Source organism: Plecotus auritus, assembly GCF_963455305.1.
Source record: "Plecotus auritus genome assembly, chromosome: 6".
Taxonomy (NCBI): domain Eukaryota; kingdom Metazoa; phylum Chordata; class Mammalia; order Chiroptera; family Vespertilionidae; genus Plecotus; species Plecotus auritus.
The window spans coordinates 85023116-85043516 of record NC_137773.1 but is presented as its reverse complement, the minus strand read 5'-3'; the positions used below and the strand labels follow the sequence as shown (position 1 = coordinate 85043516).

At 53.3% G+C, this 20401-nt stretch overlaps 2 protein-coding genes across 3 annotated transcripts; one reads left to right on the top strand and one right to left on the bottom strand.

Annotated features, from left to right (window-relative positions):
• Positions 1 to 59: 59 nt before the first annotated feature.
• Positions 60 to 8609, bottom strand: MPND (MPN domain containing). Of its 2 annotated transcripts, none has more exons than XM_080674764.1 (13): positions 8203 to 8609; positions 7827 to 8104; positions 6849 to 7085; positions 5460 to 5592; positions 4812 to 4896; positions 4544 to 4640; positions 4217 to 4289; positions 4060 to 4136; positions 2575 to 2761; positions 2410 to 2480; positions 2218 to 2307; positions 1438 to 1530; positions 60 to 315 (listed from the first exon to the last, which is right to left on the bottom strand). In XM_080674764.1, the coding sequence occupies exons 1-13, from the start codon at positions 8468 to 8470 to the stop codon at positions 229 to 231; spliced, it is 1776 nt and encodes a 591-aa protein (XP_080530890.1). In that variant the 5' UTR covers positions 8471 to 8609; the 3' UTR covers positions 60 to 228. The 2 variants fall into 2 exon arrangements, with proteins under 2 accessions (XP_080530890.1, XP_080530891.1); XM_080674765.1 differs by having other exon boundaries at positions 2575 to 2743.
• Positions 8610 to 12724: 4115 nt separating this feature from the next.
• On the top strand, positions 12725 to 20383 carry STAP2 (signal transducing adaptor family member 2). The gene is made up of 13 exons (XM_080672734.1): positions 12725 to 12948; positions 15113 to 15184; positions 15325 to 15447; positions 16302 to 16358; positions 17058 to 17158; positions 17694 to 17828; positions 18085 to 18154; positions 18245 to 18347; positions 18472 to 18546; positions 19455 to 19610; positions 19699 to 19800; positions 19875 to 19949; positions 20220 to 20383. Exons 1-13 carry the CDS (start codon positions 12847 to 12849, stop codon positions 20303 to 20305), a joined length of 1257 nt encoding a protein of 418 aa, XP_080528860.1. The 5' UTR covers positions 12725 to 12846; the 3' UTR covers positions 20306 to 20383.
• The last annotated feature ends 18 nt before the right edge of the window (positions 20384 to 20401 follow it).

Below are 20401 nucleotides of genomic sequence, written 5' to 3'. Positions count from 1 at the left end.
CTACATGCCCAGCAACAAGTGCTAGGAGGCTCCCCTCAGGGTGAGACACAGGCCTGGGCTGTTTGCTTCTCTCCTTTATTATATGAGCCCCTGCCATCGAACACCTCAGTCCCACAGGAACAGAGCAGCACAGTCACGAACGAAACCTCTCGATCTGCTCCCCCTCACCCAGGGTTGGGGGTGCCGAGTCTACCAGGAGGCCTCCCAGGTCCTCAGAGGTCGATCCTCTCAGTTCCCTTGCTTAAGGACGCTGTACACCTGCTCCAGCACATGGCACAGGCCCTGGTCCTTGGGCATCCTGCTGGCCAGGGAGATCTGAAACAATCAGGCCTGGCGCCTCAGGACTACGTCCAGCAGTCCTGGCCTGGCCTCGCCCCCAAGGCCCAAGCGCTGCCACATGGCAGAGGGGCTCGCCTACCCAAGGTACACAGTGGTATCCCTAAAACAAAGCTTTCTTTTAACAAAAAGAATGTTGAGTAACAAGACCCAGCTGACTAATGTTTGGGGTGAGGGGGTCATCTGCACTCTACAAATCCTGTCACTCCAGCCTGGATCCCACACTAGCCACATGCTGAGAGCCACCCAGCTCCCCATTCCCCACCTCACCCCCAGCAGCCCAGTGCCTGGCTGGGAGGTGACAAGAAACAACTTTAAGCCCTGGTTACTATTTTCTTTAAAAGTTTGAATAGCCCTGGCCTGTGTGCTCAATGGTTAGAACATCAGCCCGTGCACCAAAGGTGTCTCGGGTTCAATTTCTGGTCAAGGGCAGGTACCTGGGTTGCAGGTTTGATCCATGGCCCCAGGTTGGGGTGCATGTGGGAAGCAACCAACCGATGTGTCTCTTGCACATCCATGTTTCTCTCCCCCCCCCCCCACTCTAAAAGTCCATGGAAAAATCCTCAGGTAAGGATTAACAAAATATAAAAGTTTGAACAAAACAAGCAAAAGTGTGGAACTGTCTCTATGCAAAGCAGAGTTGAGAGTATCTTCTAAGGATGACTTTCAAACAGGAAATAAATCAGACACACACCGGAGGCCAATAAAAGCCTAATTTAAATGTCTCACTACCTAGGGGGCCAGTGTGCACGTTCACAATACCAGCAGCTCTTAAGACTCTAAACCAGATCAGAACCCTGCACACCCTCTAAGTGGCCGCGGAGGGAAGTAGGGTCCAGCGCAGCTTCAGCGGAGCTGTCCCAGGGTCTTGGAGTCTACAGGACTTTAACATTTCATCTCCACTTTGACAGTGATTCCCACCCCCATACTCGTGATAAAACAAGGCTTTGGGGCACTGTTCATTTCCAGCTGAAATACTTCTGTACAGAACAAGTTAAGGAATCCCTTTCTCAAGCTGCCCATGGGTGTATTCTTGGGTGCTCCCCAAGAGCTGTCTTCCTACAGGAGGGGTTCACATGGGGCTTGGGGTAGAAGTCTTACCTTGAGCTTGTCAAGGTAGGTGTGCTCCTGGTTCCAGGGTTCCTGGAACCTCACCAGGTCCGGGGCGCCCTTGTAGAACTCCACCAGCAGCATCTACAGGACAGGGGGTGGTTGGGACCCCTCGCTCCTGCCTCCCCACGCCAGGCACTGGGATCCAGCAGTGAGCAGGATGCTACCTATCACTTATCGTGAAGGCTTCCAGGCTAATGCAAGCAGACAACACCGCTCACCCAGAAGTCCACTGAGGCGCCCACCCAGTAGACGGGAGGGAGCTCAGCAGGAGGTTTATGGAGGGGAGAGGGAACTGCCCGAGAGGCTGAGGGAGGCACGCTGAAAGTGCTGTCACACAGGCCTGACAGCTCCCTGCTTTAGCCTCACTAAAGATACCGTGAAACCACAGGTGTAATGAACTAGCTCCGTTTTTTAAATGCCTGCTGAGCCACAGGCATAAACCATCCTGCTAACACTGAAGTCCTCCACATGTCTCCCCTTGGAGAGGCAGGTGCAGAGGCCTGAGATAGGAGCATCCCTGGTGTGTACAGAACTAGGAGGCCTGGGGGGTGAGGGAGGGGTGCTGCAAGGACTTGGGACTGGGTCCTAAGAGACACAGGTGGTTATCTGCAGAAGAGGAACCTGACCAGGGCCCTGATGTGGCACATTCAGCCACGGCTTCCCCTTCCCGAGTCAGACCTTGTCCTGTAGGTCCAGCTAGGAGGCACTTTCAGACTCGGCCCGCCCCATGAGGAGGGGTGCACCCACCTCACCTGGGAGTGAGCTCACCATCTCATGGAGGATGTCATTAGTCAGGAAGCTGTCCTGGACGTAAGCCATCTCCACGTCCATGGGGATACCGTAGTCATTGGGCCTTTGCTGGCAGGGACACCGGCCAGTCACCACCAGCCACCCCAAGCCTCCCACCCCATGACACATCCAGCATGTTGACCCTTGGCCTCCCCCAGGAGCCCCACCTACCTCAGGGGGTGGCATCACCCAGAATGGGGAGATCTTGGACTCTGGACCCTGGTTGCCAGAGTAGTAAGGGGCTGTGGGAGGAGAGTGAGAGAGGGGCTGGGCCTGGGGGGCTCATGGTCCAGGAGTCACACACACACACACACACCTACCCCAGCAGGCACTTACAGCAGAGCAGGGCTAGGCAGGGCTGGAAGCCATTGCTGGAGCCCTGCAGCCGCAGCTGGTAGTCCATCTGCGTGTCAATGTCCTGCAGCGATGGCAGCGCCGGGCTGTGTGGGTGGCTGTGGTACCAGCCCACCAGGGACAGGCCCCGTAGAAGCAGGCTCTGATAGATCTGGGGACAGAGGCAGGGCTGGAGAGGATGGGGAGCTGGGATCCTACCAGCCTTGGTGAGCTCCTGACTCCCATCCAGCTCCACGTGAGGGCAACACATAATGAGTATCGGCTGTGTACCAGGACTGCCCCCGCGCCCACCCTAACAAGTCCGGTTGGGGGATGGTCAACAAGTACATAAAAAATGCACCTGTCGTGAAACAAAGGCACAAAGTGATTTTCCTTGCTGTGTCCCAACTCCTGCAACAATGCCTGCCACACAGTAGATGCTCAATAAACAGTTAAGGAGGTGGATATGCGTGCATTTGAGCAGGCACAGGCATTCCTGAATGCCTTCAAGTGGAGGCAAGCAGGGGCGGAAAGAGAACGGTTCTTGCTGAATCACCACCCATTGACTTATCCCTGAGGTGGGTGTAGAGTGCTGAGCACGGTGCCAGGTGCATACTAAGAACCATTAGGAAAACATCAAGAACGGCAGCCTGATGGGGGTGGTTCGGTGGTTGAGCATCGACCTATGAACCAGGAGGTCATGGTTCCATGTGTCCTGACCTGGTTGCTGGCTTGATTCCCAGTGGAGATTTGCAGGAGACAGCCAATCAATGATTCTCTCTCATCATTGATGTTTCTATCTCTCTCCTTTCCTCTCTGAAATCAATAAAAATATATATTATAAAAAATAAAAATTTTTTTAAAAGCCCAGCTGATGTGGTTCAGTGGTTGAGCATCAACCTTTGAACCAGGAGGTCACAGTTCAATTCCCGATCAGGGCACATGCCTGGGTTGTAGGCTCGATCCCCAGTGTGGGGTGTGCAGGAGACAGCTGATCAGTGATTCTATTCTCTCTCATCATTGATGTTTCTATCTCTCTAGCTCTTCCTCTCTGAAATAAATAAAAATATATTTATAAATAAAATGGCAGTTAAGCCCTGGCTGGTTTGGTTCAGTGGTTAGAGTGTCCGCCCATGGAGTAGAGGGTCTCGGGTTCGATTCCCGATCAAGGGCACACAGGTTAAGGGTACACGTACCTCAGTTGGAAGGCAACCAATCGGTGTGTGTCTCTCACATCGATGTTTCTCTCTCTCTCCCCTCCTCCCTCTCTTCCACTCTCTCTAGAAATCAATGAAAAAAATATCGAGTGAGGATTTTTTTTAAAAAAATGGCCATTAAAATGTATCCAGCCCTTACTAGGTTTCAGGTGGGGCAGTGGCTCACACATGCTCATTTGCACATTTTTTGAGCATTGACTTTGCCAGCTGCCAGAACAGCTGTATCCACCCATCCCACCCCAGAATGCCCCAATCCAGTGTGTCCCCTCACCTCCTCTTCCATAGTGGCCCCGGTATCCACGTCCCCCAACCGGCTGCGACAGGGAAAGGCTCTCAGCACCGTGAGCACTGCCCAGAGCAAGGAGAGAAGACGTGGGTATCCACCCAGCCCCAAGTATCCCCCTGCCCACTAGGCCCTAGTTACCCACTCTGGTTGTTGATGTCCCAGCGGCCCCCCAGGTACCCCACGACCTCGCTGCGAGTTAGGTGGCTGTGGAAGTCCTGGGAAGAGGTACATGAAAAGACATACTCGGGCTACACCCGGCCCCAATCCATCCTGGTAGTCCAGGGCTCTTGTAATGGGCAGGGGCCAGCCCTCTCACCTCCTCCTTCACCCAAACATTGATTGAGCACCTGTGAGCAAGCAGACAAGGTGCCCACCCACATAGAGCTGACATTCCAGGGACCCCATCTGCCTCCAGAGCACTCCAGCCCTCTGCCCAGACCTGGGAGCCCCTGACCCACAAGGCACACACCAGCAGGAACAGCACGTTGCTGGAGATGGCCACATTGAACGGCTGGAACTTGTTGATGGCTGCGAAGGATGTTACTTCCACCAGGGTATGGGGGTTCCTGCAGAAGCCCGAGGGTCCCACAGCTTCAGGAACCCCTAGGCTGGCTCCTCAGCCCTCCCCCAGCCAGATCTGAGGATCTGAGGCCTTGTCCCCACCCTACTCCTCCCCCTCACCCCAGCAAGAGCTTGTGTAAACTGGGGTTCGTGTGGGGGACATGAACATATCTGACCTGGCAGAGTCGCGACTGCCCAACATGCAGTACCGCACTGGCACCCGGATCTTGTTTTCCACTCGCTTCCCCAGGGGCGTGGCCTCTGCGGGGTTGGGGTAAGGAAAAAAGGCAGCATCAGTCCCTCCCCAGCCTGGAACTGGAAATCAAAGACAGGGCAACCCAAGAGAGAAAAAAAACCCCTAGAAGCAGCCCTAACAATAAGGCAGCTGGACTGGAAAATCAGGCAGCAGGTTGATAAATTGGACAGAGATTTAAAACAAGATGAAGGGCTCAAATCCGGCGAGGACCTCAGAAGACCAGGTTGGGGAGAAGGTGGAATTAGGCAGCAAGTTTAGAAATCAAACAGGGCAAAGAAATCCTATTGGGGAACAAGGAAATCAGGCAGCATGGTGAAAAAAATTGGGCAGCACATTAAGAAATTGGTCAATGGAAAAAAGAAAAAAAAAATTGGTCAGTGGGAGCAAGAAATCCAACATTAGAGCTTTAGAAGTCAGGCAGTGAGAGTGAAATTAATGGGCTAGGAAGTCAGCCAGGCATCTTGGAGGCACTGAGGAAACGAAAGGCCATACCTGTCCACAGCCTCCTCCTGCACCTGAGCTCTGCATGTCGCCCACCCTGTCTCCTCCCCTCCCTCACGCCTCTCACCAGGATGGGCAGGCTCTGAGGGGCCCTTTGCAGGTGGTCTTCGACTTTTGTCCTCTGCTGAGACCCCTGCCAGAACCTCCTCCTCCTCTTCCTCCATCAGCAGCTCCTCCTCCTCCCCTTCACTGGCTGGGCTCTGGCAGGGTGGGGGTGACAGCAGCGGGACCCTCAGCTGAGTGCCCTCCACCCTCCCCAAGTTCCACCCAGACTACTGGCCTGCCTGACCCTTAGGTCCTTGCCATTGCCTCAGATGTCCACTAGAGGGAGTGAGTGAGCAGAGGCGGCCTAAGGCTCTGGCGTGGCTCACAGGTTCGAATCCTGAACAAGCTGTGTGACTTTAGGCAAGCACCCTAACCTATCTGAGCTCTATGGTCACCTGTAAACCCACACAATGACCTCTAGCCCAATAGGGCTGGCATCAGGGTGAAACAAGTTAATGTGTGCAAAGAATTTAGCATATGCTCAGTTGCTCCATTGAGCAAGCATGCACTTTGCATGGATTATGTTCTCTCAATAACCTCTCTTCTTGCTCTCTCCTAAACTTCCCTTGCCAAGGGGACTTCTCTGTGTCCAAACCCAACAGTCACATTTCATTCTCTGCCCTCCTCCCCCTCCCAGCAGCATTGGACCAAGCTGGTACCCTCTCCTGCTGGGAACTTCTCAGGGATCCTAAACTCACCCAGCTTCCCTGTCCCCCTTCAGGGTCCTGTCAGCCTCCCCATCTCTCCCTTGTTGCTCAGGGATGGATCCTGGGGCTTCTTCCCTCAGGAAAGCCTGGTCTACTCTCAGGACTCCAATCCTGCCCATGCCCCAATGATACCCACAGACCTGTCTACATCCTGGAGTTCTCTTGCGCTCCAGACTCAGGGTCTGCTGTCCGTCAACATCACCATGCAGGGGGTGCTCACACTCAATATAGCCATGATGCACCCGACCATCCCCCCAAACCTACTCCTCCCAAATCCCCACATCTCCAATGACAGCAACCCCATCTACCCACTTGCTCAGAACAAAACTCTTAACACCAACATTTAATCCATCAGCAAATCTCATCAGATCCACTTTCAAAATTAGTCAGAACCTGACCACTTCTCCATCTCAATGGCTGGTCTGGTCCACCCCATCATCGCCCATCTGGACCAGCATCCAAGTCAGTCTACTCCAAAAACTGAGGTCTCCCAGAAAAGAAGGAATTCTGCCTCAAGACTGCAGCACCAACTCCTGAGTTTCCAGCCTGCCAGTGGCCCTACAGATTTAAGACTTGCCAGCCAGATATGTACACACATATTTTAAGCGACCTAAATTTGTCTAATACACATGGTACTGCTATTACCATTTCCATTTTACATACAATGAAGTCTAAGTCTTAATCCAGGAGGCCAAAGGACGCACCTCATCGGCAACAGCTGCAGGCACGTGGAGCTGGTGTCGCCTGAGCCAGGCGGCCTTGTACTTGTCCAGTTTCTGGCCCTTGTACTTGACGGAGGCCCAGCCACAGCCCGACTTCTTGGCGGGGTTCACTAGCTTCTTGCAGTGGGTGGCCCAGGCACTGGGTGAGTTGAACACCTGCCCTGTTTCCTGCCACACGATCCTCCCGTCTGGCTGCAGGTCCCCCATGAACTTCTTCCCCTGCAGTGACAGTGGGCTGGCTGGGCCCAGGACCTGGTACCCACCAAGTCCTCCTCCAGGAAGTCCTCCCTGACCCAATGCTGCTCCCAGGGCTCAGCACCCACTTCCCATTTCAGCACCCCTTCCTGGAGCTTTCTATCTTAGGTGCCTCCCTGTACTTATATGTCCACTGCCGCAGTCCTGACCAGCTTGGATCAAAACCACCCAAGTATGTGTCTACCCCCCTTCCCCTCACTGAACCCCCAAAGGGCAGGGACAGGGTCTGTCTTGATCCCTTGCTGTGTCCCTAATACCTAACATGCTGGTACACAGCAGGTGCTCAATTCACAAATTGTACCATTCACAAACCAAACAACAATAGTAATAAGAGCAAACAAACACAAAGCACTTACTGTGTAGCAGACACCTTGCTGAGCGCTTTATTCATTTAATTCTCATACAACCCCATGGGAGGAGGGCGGGGGAAATCCCCTTTTACAAAGAAGGAAACTGGAAGAGTAGGATACTGAGAGGTTGAGCGAGGCCACACAGCCAAGAGAGCAGTGGTATCCTCTCTGAGCCTCAATTTCTCCTTTGTAGAATGGGGTGTTTGGTGAACGATGACCTTCTGGGCTCGTGCTGGGTCTGAATGGTCCGTGCCTCGGTTTCCCCTCCCCATTCCCAGGCTCCGCCTGCTGCAAGGGAGCTCTGGGCCTCAGTTCCCCTTCTTGCCCCTGCTGGGATGGGATGGGGAGTGCTCACCAAGTAGTAGATAGACAGCACCCCGGCGCCGGGCTCCAGCTGCGCGTCTTTGAGCAGCACCCGCAGTGTGACCGCACGCCTGGGGAGCGCGACCCCCGGCCCGCCACCGCCCCCTGCTCCCGCCCCGCTGCCGCCGCCGCCACCGCCTCCGCCTCCGCCACCGCTGCGCGTTCCGCTCGCTCCCGCCGGTCGCTCGGGGTCTTCGGCCTCCGCCTCATCCTCGTCCTCATCCGGCGCCTCCTCGCCCGTGCCGCCCGCCGGGGACAGCGGCTCCGGAGCTGCGGGCAGCGACAGGCTGCAGCGGGGTCGCGCGCCCCTATTCGGGTCCAGCCACCCCGCCCGGCGCCTCGCCGGCTCCCCCACAGGCCCGCCGTACCTGCCATGGCTGCTCCAACCCCGCGCCCCGCTAGTTCTTTCTTCCCGGCACGTGATGCGGCTCCGCCCCAATTCGGGGGGCGCCTCTGCCATTGGCCACCGCTGATGGGCGGGTGGGGGGCTCGGCCCGCCCGTGCGAGCTGGTAAACTGAGGCCCGGGCCCGCGCATTTAACACTGGGAGTCGGGGGCTCAACCCTCCGGGGGACCACTGGGGAAACTGAGGCCTGAGACCACTCTCCAGGGGCGGGGATGGTAACTGAGGGTTCATAGGTACCGGTGAGGAAACTGAGGCGCAAGACTTCTGCTTTCAGGGGATTGGTGCTCCATCCGAGGCCTCCTCTTTAGGATTGAGGCCTGGGACTGGCGGCGCGGGGAGTTCAGCCGCCAGGACGAAGGGGAAAGAGGCCCGCGGCCAGCTCGGAGAGACACAGAAGCCTCGGCCGCTGGGACCAGGAGAGAAACTGAAGCCCTGAGGCTGCGGGCCCGAGTGCGGGAGCAGCCCTGCGCCGCGGATCAAGTTCGCGGGCGGCCATCTCTTGATTCTAAAGGGTTAATTTCCATTTTTCGGGTGGGCCCTCGGCTGATTGATTACACTATTGGACCGGAGTGTAGTACGCCAATCAATTGTTGGAGGTTTATTTCATCTTCAACCAATAAGCAGTAGCTGTTTGACTTACTCTAGCCAATCAGTGTTAAGCCGCTGCTTCCGCCCAACTCCGATTGAGCCAATGGGCAGCTGTCGCTCTCGGCCAATTACCAGGATCCCTCAGCCTCACTTATCCAACCAGTTGTAGGGTTTGGTATGGGGTGGCCCCACCCTCCGCGCAGGCGGGCCCGTGGGCGGAGCTGGGCGGGTGGGTGCGTCTGGCTGCAGTCCTGTCCTTTGTCCCAGGTCCCTTTGCTCCATAGCGCAGTGCCACCTCCCAGCGCCAGATCTGGGCTCTGAATCTTTCCAGCCCTTGGCAGAGCTAAAAGCCCGGGGTTGGGGATTCCCCATTGGGTTTACCCGGACCCCAGTCTGGAAGAGGGGAGAGGAAATTGGGGGCGGGGGTGTCCAGCCAGGGTGGTGTGGAATCAGACTGGACATGACTCAAATCCTGCTACCACTGCGCACTTATATGACTTTGACCAAGTGACTCCACCTCTCTGCGTCCCCGTGGGGAATAATAAAAATTCCACTTCAGGTTTAAGGATCAGGGCTTGACAGAGCGGGATAAATGTGAATTAGTATTATTCTCTTTTTGTCCAGCCCAAGCCTCCTTTTGGAGTCCCCCCGAACCCCCACCGCGGGTCCAGCCACCAATTTGTCATCGCCCTGCTCCCTAAAGTCTAGCTTCAGTTTACTCCTCCATGTCCTTGCACACTTTCCCTTCAACTGTCTTCCAAAACCTAGGACTCTTGCTATTTCCTTGGGCCTCAGGCCTCCATACTAACCCCCAATACTGTCCATTTTCCACCCTGGCCTCAGAGAGATCTTTCTAAAATGAAACTATGATCACCTCCCTTCCCAGCTCTAAATCCTTCAATGACTCCCCATTGCCTTTGATAAATAAAATTAAAACTAACTGCTACGACTTTATTAACCATTTATGGCACCCCTTATGGCAGTCTTGTTATCAACTTTATTAGACAATTCAAGATGAATAGATTGCCAGAGTCACAGAGCTCTCCAGTGGATTCCAAAGGCTATTCTTTGCTATGTGTATAAAGTCCAAGCAGCCTCACCCTATAACTATGAAGGACATTGAGTGTGCAATTTTAAAACACCCAAAAAAGAAATTTCCAGCCCTGGCCAGATTGCTCAGTTGGTTAGAGCTTCATTCCAATGTGCCAAGGTTGCAGGTTCAATCCCCGGTCAGGGCACATACAAGAAGCAACCGGTGAATGCATAAATAAGTGGCCATTTCCTGTCTCTCTCTCTCTCTCTCAAAATCAATTTAAAAATTTTCTTTAAATCTCCAGGTCCAGATAATTTTTCTACCAAAGGTTCAAAGAAGAATCAACGCCACTTTTATATAACCTCTTCCAGAAAATTGAAGGAGGGAACACTTCAGTTCCCAAATTCATTAGATGAAACCAGCATTAAGTACCAGGATACCAAAACCAGATAAGGATGGCCCAAAGAAAGAAAGCTACAGACCATATCCTTCATGAATAGGGACAGAAAAATCCTTAACAAAGTGTTAGGAAATAGAATTCAGCAATATATAAAAAGAATTATGCACCATGTCCATGTGGTGCTTATTCCAGGGAAGCAAGGTAGGTTCAGTATTCAAAAATAAATGTTATCCATCATATTTAACAGGCTGTGGTGGGCAGAATGGTTCCCTAAAGATATCCCTCTCCTAGTCCCTAGAATCTGTGAATAAGTGAGGTTACATGGCAAAGGGGATTTGAGGTTGCAGATGGAATTACAGTTGCTGATCAGCTGACTTTAAAATAGGGAAGTTTTCCCATTGTGATCACAAGGGTCCTTAAAAGTGGAAGAGAGAGTCAGAGAGAGGAGACAGTGGAAGAAGTTAGGAATGATCTGATGAAGTGAGGATTTTACCTGGTTTGCTGGCTTTGTAGATGAGAAAGGGGAGCATGAGCCAAGGAATGTGGAAAATCTCTAGAAGTTGGAAAGGGCGAGGGAAACATTCATCCTTTCAGCCTCCAGCAAGGAATGTAGCCCCACCAATACCTTGACTTTAGCTTCGGGAGATCCATGTAGGCTTTCTAATTAAATGTGAGATAATACATTTGTGTTGTTTTAAGCCCCTAAGTGTGCTGTGAACTTGTTGCAGCAGCCATAGGAAACAAATGCAATGGCTGAAGAAGAAAAGCTGCACAATCATAGCAACAGATGCAGAAAAAGCACTTAACAAAATTCAACACCGACTTATAATAAAAACTCTTAGCAAACTAGGACAAAGGGAGACCACCTGAACTTAGTGGAGAACATCTAGAAACCTTCAGTAAACATTGTACTTAATGGTTAAAGACGAAATGCTTCCCCCTTAAGAATGAAAACATGTTGCCCGGTTTGGCTCAGTGGATAGAACGTCAGCCTGCAGACTGAGGGGTCCCAGGTTCACTTCCAGTCAAGGGCAAGTACCCGGGTTGCAGGCTCAGTCTCCAGTAGGGGGCCGGCAGAAGGCAGCCAATCAATGATTCTCTCTCATCCTTGATGTTTCTATCTCTCCCTTCCTCTCTGAAGTCAATTTTAAAAATTGAAAAAACAAAGAATGGAAAGATGTCCACTGTCACCATTTTTTTTCAACATAGTACTGAAAGTTCTAGCCAGTACAATAAGGCAGAAAACGGAAATAAAAGCAGTACAGGTTAGAAAGGAAGAAATAAAAATTAGCCTAATTTGCAGATGACATGATGATACAATGTACAAAATCCCAAGAACTCTACAACAAACGCCTCTCAATTAATAAATGAGCAAGTTCACCAAGGTTGTAGGATACACGTCAACACACAAAAATCAATTGCATGTCTGTATACTCACAATGAATATGTGAAAATTGGAATTAAAAATTCCAAGGACAGGCCCTAGACAAGTAGCTCAGTTGGTGAGAACATTGTCCCAATACACCAAGGTTGTGGGTTTGATCCCCAGTGAGGGCTCATACAAGAATCAACTAATGAATGCATAAATAAGTGGAACAATAGATCGATGTTTCTTTCTCTCTCCCTCGTTCCTCTCCCTCTTAAAAAAAAAAAAAAATACAGTGACATTGCTCTGGCCAGAATGCTAAGTGGTTACTGCATCAACTGTGCACCTGAAGGGTGGCAAGTTCGATTCCTGGTCAAGGGCATGTTTCTGGGTTGCTGGTTCAATCCCTGGCTTCCATTGGGTCCAATGCAGGGGGCAACCAATTGATGTGTCTCTCTCACACTGATGCTTCTCTCTCTCTCCTTCTCTCTCTCCCCCCCCCTTCCATTCTCTCTAAAAATCAATGAAAAAATGGGTAAAGATTAACCAAAAATAAAAATAAAAAATACAAGGATCAAAAAAAAAGTTTTTTTGGGGGGGCTGTACATAGGTACAGGACTTGTATGCTGAAAACTACACAACAGTGCTGAAAGAATCAAAGATTTAAATAAATGAAGAGACAGACCATGCCCATGGACAAGAAGTCTCAACATAATAAAGATGCCATGTCTCCGTCAACTAATATACAATTCCTATCAGAAACCCAGCAAGATCTGGGGCTAGATCTAGGCACCATCATTCTGAGGTCCAGTCGGCCTTCATGTTATGTTCCTGTTGTGAACTCTCTTGTTACATCCCCTAACCAACTGGGGACCACACTCCTTCCTTTCTCACTTCCAGGCCTTTGCCGAAGCAGGTCCCTCCTCCTGGTGTACAGTCACCCAGTCTCTGCTCCACACTGAAACCCTCCCGTGGCTTCCTCCCCATCCCATGAGTCCCGCAAGGCCTGCCTGCTCTCTGACCTCTGGGAGAGACCAGAGAGTCTGGGATTTCCCTAGGATCATTGGACCTGCCCCGGCCCGCCCCGCCCTGCCCAGCACTGGCAGGGGAGGGAACTCGGGAGCTGACAGAAGAGAGGAAATTCCCTTGGAACCTGTTCCTCTGCTTCCTGGCCCCGCTTGTGTGCTGGAGGGAGAGGCCAGTCTAAAGGCCAGCCTGCCATGGCCTCAGCCCTGAGCCCACCCCGGGCCCCCAAGCCCAAGTGTGCCCTGCCCTCACACTACCATGAGAGCTTTCTGGAGAAGAAGGGACCCCGTGACCGGGTAAGGTGGGGCAGGGAACCTGGCCCTGCTGGGCTGCCTGGCAAGTGAAGCACCTCTCTGAGCCTGGATCTTGCCACCTGGCCAAGGAGGGCGGGGTGGGTGCACGAGGGGGCAGGGCATGGGCTGGCGGCTAGGAAGGGTTCTGTCCATCTGTCTGTCTGTCTGCCTCTGTGTCTCTGACTCTTATTTGATCTCTTTCTCTTTCTCTTTGTCTCTCCCAGCCTGTATCCATCTGTGTCTCTCTGGGGCTCAGTCGCTGTTTCTGTCTGTCAGATACAAACAGGATCAGGACTTCCTCGAGGAAATGAGGAATTAATTAGTTCCCCTTCCCCCAGCCCTGAACTTTGTGAACCTCAGCTGCAGAGGACAGGGTTAGGACAGTTGTAAGTGGGGACAGTAAGAGCTGGTGGCAGCCACGTTCAGCAGGACCAGATACTGCGGGCCAACGTGCGCATGTGGGCGTGGGTGTGTGTGTTTTTGTGTCTTGCTCAGAAACAAGCCCCGCCTCTTGGTTCCCACCAAGGCCCCATCTCTCCCTCCCCACTCCCTGTATTCATTCCTCTTCTCCTAGAACCCAGACCAGCCACCCCTGCTTTCCGGAACACCGTCCTGACGTTGTCATTGCAGTTCCCTCCTCCTCTTCTTGGGTCTCCATGAGCCCGAGTTCCCTCCCGCCTGGAAAGCACCAAGAGGCAGTCACCCATCACCGTGGTTAAGAAAGACCATGGGCCCCAACGTGCGAGACCCAGGTTCACATCCATGCTCCACCCCTTTCTGACTCCCAGGCCTCCTACGAGTGATTCTCCATCTTCGTGCCTTAGTCCCCTCTGTGATAAAATGGGTAGGATAGGGCCATAGACACATTTACAGGAAAGGGGCAGCCCGTAGCCGGCCAAGGACTTGGCTCAGGACAAGCACTGGCTCTTTACATCAGTTCACCCAGTTTTCACAATAGCCTCTGAGGTAGATACCATCAGTATCACCATTTTATAGGTGGGGAAACTGAGGCACAGAGCGCTGAAATAACTTGCCCAACGACACGTAGCTGGTACAAGACAAAGCAAGTCTGACTATACGAAGTTTGATCACTTAATTACTTTATTCCAAGTGCCTGGAACCGTGCCTGGCACAGAGTATGTCTTCAGTCAATGTTAGTTAAATGTATGAATGTATCTATGGTTGGATGGATGGCTGAGTGAATAATAACTGTCACTATAAGCTATCCTCATTGTCATTGCAGACTAATTAAAGCGATTCCTCCTTCAGGAAGTCTTCTCAGGTTTTCCAGTTGGAGGGCTACACTCCTCCTCTGTGATCTCCTGGCCCAGGGTCTGTCCCTCTCCAGGGCCCTAGTTTTTCTCCCGGGAGGATCTCAGTATCTGTGCTTTCTCTATCCTCTGGAACATGACATATTTAGAAACAGAAGTCATGTCCCACTTATTATTTTGCCTGCAATAGAGCTGGTTGCTGCAGAGTAGTTGCTCATAGAATATTTGGTGAAAAGACCCTAGAATCTTACAACCTGAGCTGTATCAGCCCCTTAGACATCCAGAGAGTTAGGGCATTTGGAGTTCAGAATCCTGGTCAGTGCGGGGGGGGGGGGGGTGAGGGGGAGGGAGGATCCTGAATCTGCAGACCTCCCTAGAGTCCAGAACTGTGTGAAATTCTGAGACTATGGACTCAGCACCTATCTGAGCACCTGGCACCTAGGCGATGCCAATAAATATTTATGGGGTGGATAAGGGGCCAGGGAGATGTATGTGTGTGTATGGGTGGCTAGATGGATGGGTGGATGGGTCAACAGATGTAAGGGTGGATGGATCATCATAAACCCAGTTAGCGCAACTGACTCCTAGAACAGCCCCCTCCATAGACTGAGGGACTGTTCTGGGTCCCCCATCCTATCAAGGTTCCCTTTGGTCATTTATCAGAGAATAACAGATCCCCAGAGGCTGGGCCATGAGAGAGGAGGGTCTCCCTAAGAAGGCAACATTTGTTCAAAGACCCAAAGCAGGTAACAAAGGAAACTATGTGAAGATCTGGGGTGCAGAGTATCCAGGCAGAGAGAACAGCCATGGCAAAGGTCCTAAGGCAGAAATGGGTGAGTTGGAGGTACCCAGTTGGCCAACTCACATCCTTCTCTTTCTCCCCCTCTGTTCCCCAGGATTACAAGAAGTTCTGGGCCGGCCTCCAGGGCCTCACTCTCTATTTCTACAATAGCAATAGGGACTCCCAGGTAAGGATGCGAATGAGGGCTCAAGAGCTGGCCTATCCTTGACCCCAGGGACCAAGCAGAGGGTATGGGTGGTGTGGCCAAACCAGGGGGCCTGAGGGACCACAGGTCTGGTTCTCAGACACCTGCTTCTGTGCCCCTAGCACGTGGAGAAGATAGACCTTGGAGCATCTGTGAAAGTCACAGACGAAGCTCCCTGGGGGAGTTCCCATGACCCTGGCGTACATTTTAACCTCTTCATCCGGAACCAGGAGATCAAATTCAAGGTAGGTCCCTTGTGGGGTGGGGTGGGGCTGGTGGGAGAACCTGCTTCCCCATCACACCCACCATTAACAAACACTAGCAAAGAGTCACACAGCGTCTAACACTGGTTGGTGATACCGGGCAAGTCACTTGATCTCTCTGCGCCTCAGTTTCCTCAACTGCAAAATGGGGATAATATGTATAAAGTACCCAGAACAAGATACAATTCACAAAGATCATCACTGCCATCATTCAGTCTTCCAACAAACATTAATGAGCACCTACTATGTACCAGACTTTCCTCTAGTTGCACAGCAGTGGACAATTAAAAATCCCTGCCCCTGTGGAGTCTACAGTCTAGTGGTAGAGGCATACAATCAACCATATCAATGTGTAAAATATATGGACTGTCAGATGGCAGTGGATGCTAGAGAGACAAGTGCTAAGAGAACGTGAATGCAAAGGTCCTCAGATAGGACTATGCCTGGTGTGTTAGAGGAACAATGGCTGAAACGGAGTGAACGAGGGGGAGGGAGGGAGGAGGTGAAGGCTGGGAGGGGACTGCGCAGGTCGTGCAGGGCCTTGTGGGCCATGGAGAGGACTTGCTTCTACCCTGAGGGGGGTGGGAGGCCTGGGAGGGTTTAAAGAATAAGGAGATACATGATCTGAATTACTTTTTAAAATGTTGGTGTAATAATATTAAAGAATAACAATCTACATTAAGGACTTATATTCAGACATCACCCTAAATTAACCTGTCTTAACTCATTTAATCTTCAAACAGCCCTTGGAAAGATGAACTGTTCAATTCCTCACTCCCATTTCACAGATGAATAGACTGAGCCTAATCAACATGGACTTTTCCTTCCCTCCCTAGGTAGAGAGCCTGGAGTCTCGGGAGATGTGGAAAGGCTTCATCCTGACAGTGGTGGAGGTCAGAGTGGTCACCCCCCTGCCCCTCTCTCTCCTATTCCCCAGTAGTCCTCCTCAGAAATCCTCTTTTTTCTTTCCATCCTTCACTCCCCAAATAAGCCCCTAGAGCAGCCTTGGGCAAACTACGGCCCGCGGGCCGGATCCGGCTGTTCTATCCGGTTCTCTTGCTCTCCCCTCCACTCCTTTACTTTGAATTTATATTAGTTCACACAAACACTCCATCCATGCTTTTGTTCCAGCCCTCCGGTCCAGTTTAAGAACCCTTGTGGCCCTCGAGTCAAAAAGTTTGCCCACCCTTGCCCTAGAGTCTCAAACAGGTCTCAGACTGGCATTCTACAAACAGAATGTAGTCCATAAACATGTTTTGTTTTGCCAACGAAGTGCTAATTTAGAAGTCAGCTACCATCACTTAAAACCCAGGATTTTAGTCAACATTCCTAATTACTATTTTACTCATTTGTTTCCTACCTGACTCCTGCAGCCTGGAAGAGTTTGAGACTATATTCTAGCATCTGCTCTGTCCTCCTCCCCATCACTGAAGTCTCTCTCTTTGCATCCTCTCAAAACCTCTTTGCCTTTGAAGGTGTAGGACAGCTCTGGAGCCCCCAGCCCCAGGTTCCCATCTTGGCTCTGTCCACACTCTGCCTTCTGTGACATGGGCACAGCTGCCCATTCCACAGCTGCCCTGATCGCCCCTCAGCTCCGTGTCCCGTCCAACTTGACTCTGCTGCCCGGACACCTGTACATGATGGCCGAGGCCTTGGCCAAAGAGGAGGCGCGTCGCGCGCTGGAGATGCCCTCGTGAGTGCCCCGCCTCGCACGAGGGGCTGCGGGGTGGGGGTGGTGTGAGCGGGGTCGAGGGTGGGCTGTGAGTGGGGTCTCCGGTCGGGTCTTAAGTTGAATACAGGACTGCATTCGTGCTGCAGCGGGGATTAGGTTCGGACTTGGTATTTGGGGACGGTCTGGGCCTCTAGTGGAGGGTCTAGGTGCCTGGAGGACCGGACTGTGCGCCTCCGGAAACGGAACCGGGGCCTGGGGCAGAGCAGGGTCTTCTGGAGGAGGAGGTGAGGTTGGGTCTCCGAAGGCGGCGATTCTAGGTTCCCTGGGGAGGGTCTAGTTGCTTAAGGGGCCGGGCTGGTCCTCCAGGGGCGGGTCTAGGTGCCCAGAAGGCGTGGCTGGTTGTCCGGACCCGGTAACTAGCGGGAGGGCGAGACTTGGTGTTGGAAGCGGGGTTGTGAGCGGGGCGGGACTGTGTGAGGGGCGGGGGTACGTACGGGAGGGCGTCTGGGTCTCCGCGGGACAAGGCTTGCCCTGTGTGAGACGCGACCCTCCCCAGGTGCTTCATGAAGGTGAGCCGGCTAGAGGCGCAACTGCTCCTGGAGCGCTACCCCGAGTGCGGGAACTTGCTGCTGCGACCCTGCGGGGACGGCACGGACGGTGTGTCTGTCTCCACTCGCCAGACGCTCAGCGGGTGCGCAAGCGCAGCTCGGGAGGCCGGCGGTGGGGGTGTGTCGAAGGAGGGGCGTGGTCAGACGTAGGGGCGGAGTCGAGTCCTAGAGCGGTCAGCCCGGGGACGAGTCCGAGCTGGGACAGGGGAGGATTTGGGGGAGGGACCAGAGGTCAAGGCAGGAGAGGGCGTGGTCAGTGTGCCGGGGGTGGAGACAGAATGAGGGGCGGGGTCTTCCTTGGTCTGAGACAGGGCACCCAGTTGCCCACTGCACGTGCAGGACGCCGCTGGTCCGGCACTACAAAGTGAAGCGCGACGGCCCTAAGTACGTGATCGACGTGGAGGAGCCGGTGAGCATTGGGGCGGGGTCTCGGGAAGCACACGGGCGGGGTCCGCGCCCCTACCCAGCGGCCCTAACCGGACCCCTCATCCGCTCCCAGGTCTCCTGCGCCTCACTCCAAGCCGTGGTCAACTATTTCGTGTTGCAAACCAAGAATGCGCTGGTCCCCTTCCTACTGGACGAGGACTATGAGAAGGTGCTAGGTGGGTGAGGACTCAGGGGCCCAGTCCCTGCCTCTCCCGCCTCCAGCCTGATGGGGACTCCCTTGGGTCAGCCCCAGGCCAGCCGTGCCGCTGCGCCTCCTCCAGGCAGCCCTCTCTATTCTAGGCTACGTGGAGGCGGATAAAGAGAACGGCGAGAGTGTGTGGGTAGCACCCTCGGTACCCGCGGTCCTCTGCCCAGGTGATGCCCCTCCCCAAGGCAGCCACTGGGGCAGAGGGTGGAGAAACCTAGGACCCACATGGTGCCTTCTGTGCCCAATCTTGTACCCAGACCCTGCCCTCTGGGGACTTCCAGGTTGAAGAGGGGGCAGACAGAGCTGGATACAGATACTCCCAGCCCTGTGGGATTGAACCTAGGGCTGGTACAGTGCCTGGAGTAGGGGAGGAGGGGGGCAGGGTAGGGGGAAGGCATCCTGGAGGGGAGGGTGTTTGCTGAAGTTCGCAAAGGATTTCAGTAGGCAGAGATGGCACTGAGGGGGACAGAAAGTGCACATGGAGTAAGAACTACCCAGAGATGGGAAATTAGGGAGGGTGTTGGGAAAGGCATGGGAGGCAGTCCAGCTTATGAAGCAGGAGGAAGAGGTTAGAAGCAGTATGATCCGCCCTGGGCTGGGCAGATGCAGGGGGCCCCCATGTATGTATCTATTCATACGCACATGCCACAATCACCAACACAGACTGTGTGACCTGAATAATCAGACCCTTGCAGACAACAGCTCCACACATGCATGAATGCATGTGTCATGATTCTGTTCCAGCTAGCACACATGCATACCTTAAGCCACAATCATGTGTACACAGCACAAATTCAGACATTTATAGCCACATGAATGTACACATGGAGACAAGTACCCCAGCACAGACTTTAGCATCCATGCACTGTTATACATATTTATACTTAACTTATTCAAACTCACGCATTGTTCATGTTTATGCTACACAGGTACACAAACACACAGACTTATAAATGGACATGTTTACAGACACATGTGCACAGGGACACTTGCCTGGCATGTACACACACATTCCTGCTCAGAAGCACACAGACCCACCCTGAGGTCTGCCTGCACCATGTTTCCCACCCACCAGGTGCTGCATCCCCTGCCGGTGGCCCCAAGCAGCTACCTCCTGTGCCCGTCATACCTGCGCCCAGACAGCACAAGCTGCCTCCGCTACTGAACCCGGATGAGGACTATGTGATCCCCATTGAAGATGCCCCAGTTGCTGACTATGAGAACAAGGATGGTGGGTGGGGGACGAGGGGTGGCTGAGAGAAGGGGCAGGGGGAGCAGGCTCACGGACGATGTGACACACCGTATCTTTGTCTGCGCAGTGCTTTCCCCTGGTTGGCCAGAAGTTCTGAAGCCCAAGCAGTGTCACCCAGCCCCAAAAGTTCAGGCAAAGCCTCCAAAGCCACCCACTGCACCTAAGCCAGGTAGGGGGCCCTCTTCCCCAGCCCCTCCCTCATGCTGTGGAGGGCCATTCTCAGCCTTTATCTGCCTTCTCCAGAGCCCAGGGGCCTTACCAGCGGCCTTGTCAGGAAGCTGGCCATTAGCTCAGCACAGGCTGTCTTCCCCACAACAGGTACGGGGTCTTGGGGGCCGATGTGGGAGGGGTGTGCGCTTCACAGGCGTGCGACCTGTGCAGTCACACAGGACCCAGCACTCCGAAGGGCCTGTACTTGGTCTAATGCTCTGCTGTCTCCATCTCAAAATGCCTCCTGACTCTTGAACACGTTTTCATCTTGCACTGGGGCCCGACGTATTTTTGTAGCCAGTCCTGGGTGGATGGGGGTGGGGCAGCATGGACTGGGGATTCTGGGTGCAGCTGATGTCTAGGGTACCCACCCCCCAGGGTTGGCCAAGGTGACAGCAGAGCTGGAAGAGAAACTGCAGAGGCGGCGGGCACTGGAACACTCGGCCGAGCACCCTGGGGATTAGCGGGCCAGACTCGGAGCTTGGCATGTCAGTCAGATGGATCCCTCCTCCCAGAATTAAAGTTTAAGTGACGCAAGGCCCATGAGTGTGACTTGGCTT

Coding starts and splice junctions, on each gene's coding strand:
- MPND (XM_080674764.1), bottom strand. CDS start 8,470: ATGAACCCTCAGTTACCATCCCCGCCCCTGGAGAGTGGTCTCAGGCCT. Junction 4,290..4,543: donor GCAACGTGCTGTTCCTGCTG/GTGTGTGCCTTG, acceptor ACCTCTTCCCAG/GACTTCCACAGCCACCTAAC. Junction 2,308..2,409: donor GGGTGATGCCACCCCCTGAG/GTAGGTGGGGCT, acceptor TGTCCCTGCCAG/CAAAGGCCCAATGACTACGG.
- STAP2 (XM_080672734.1), top strand. CDS start 12,847: ATGGCCTCAGCCCTGAGCCCACCCCGGGCCCCCAAGCCCAAGTGTGCC. Junction 17,159..17,693: donor CGCGCGCTGGAGATGCCCTC/GTGAGTGCCCCG, acceptor GACCCTCCCCAG/GTGCTTCATGAAGGTGAGCC. Junction 18,547..19,454: donor ACCCGCGGTCCTCTGCCCAG/GTGATGCCCCTC, acceptor CCCACCCACCAG/GTGCTGCATCCCCTGCCGGT.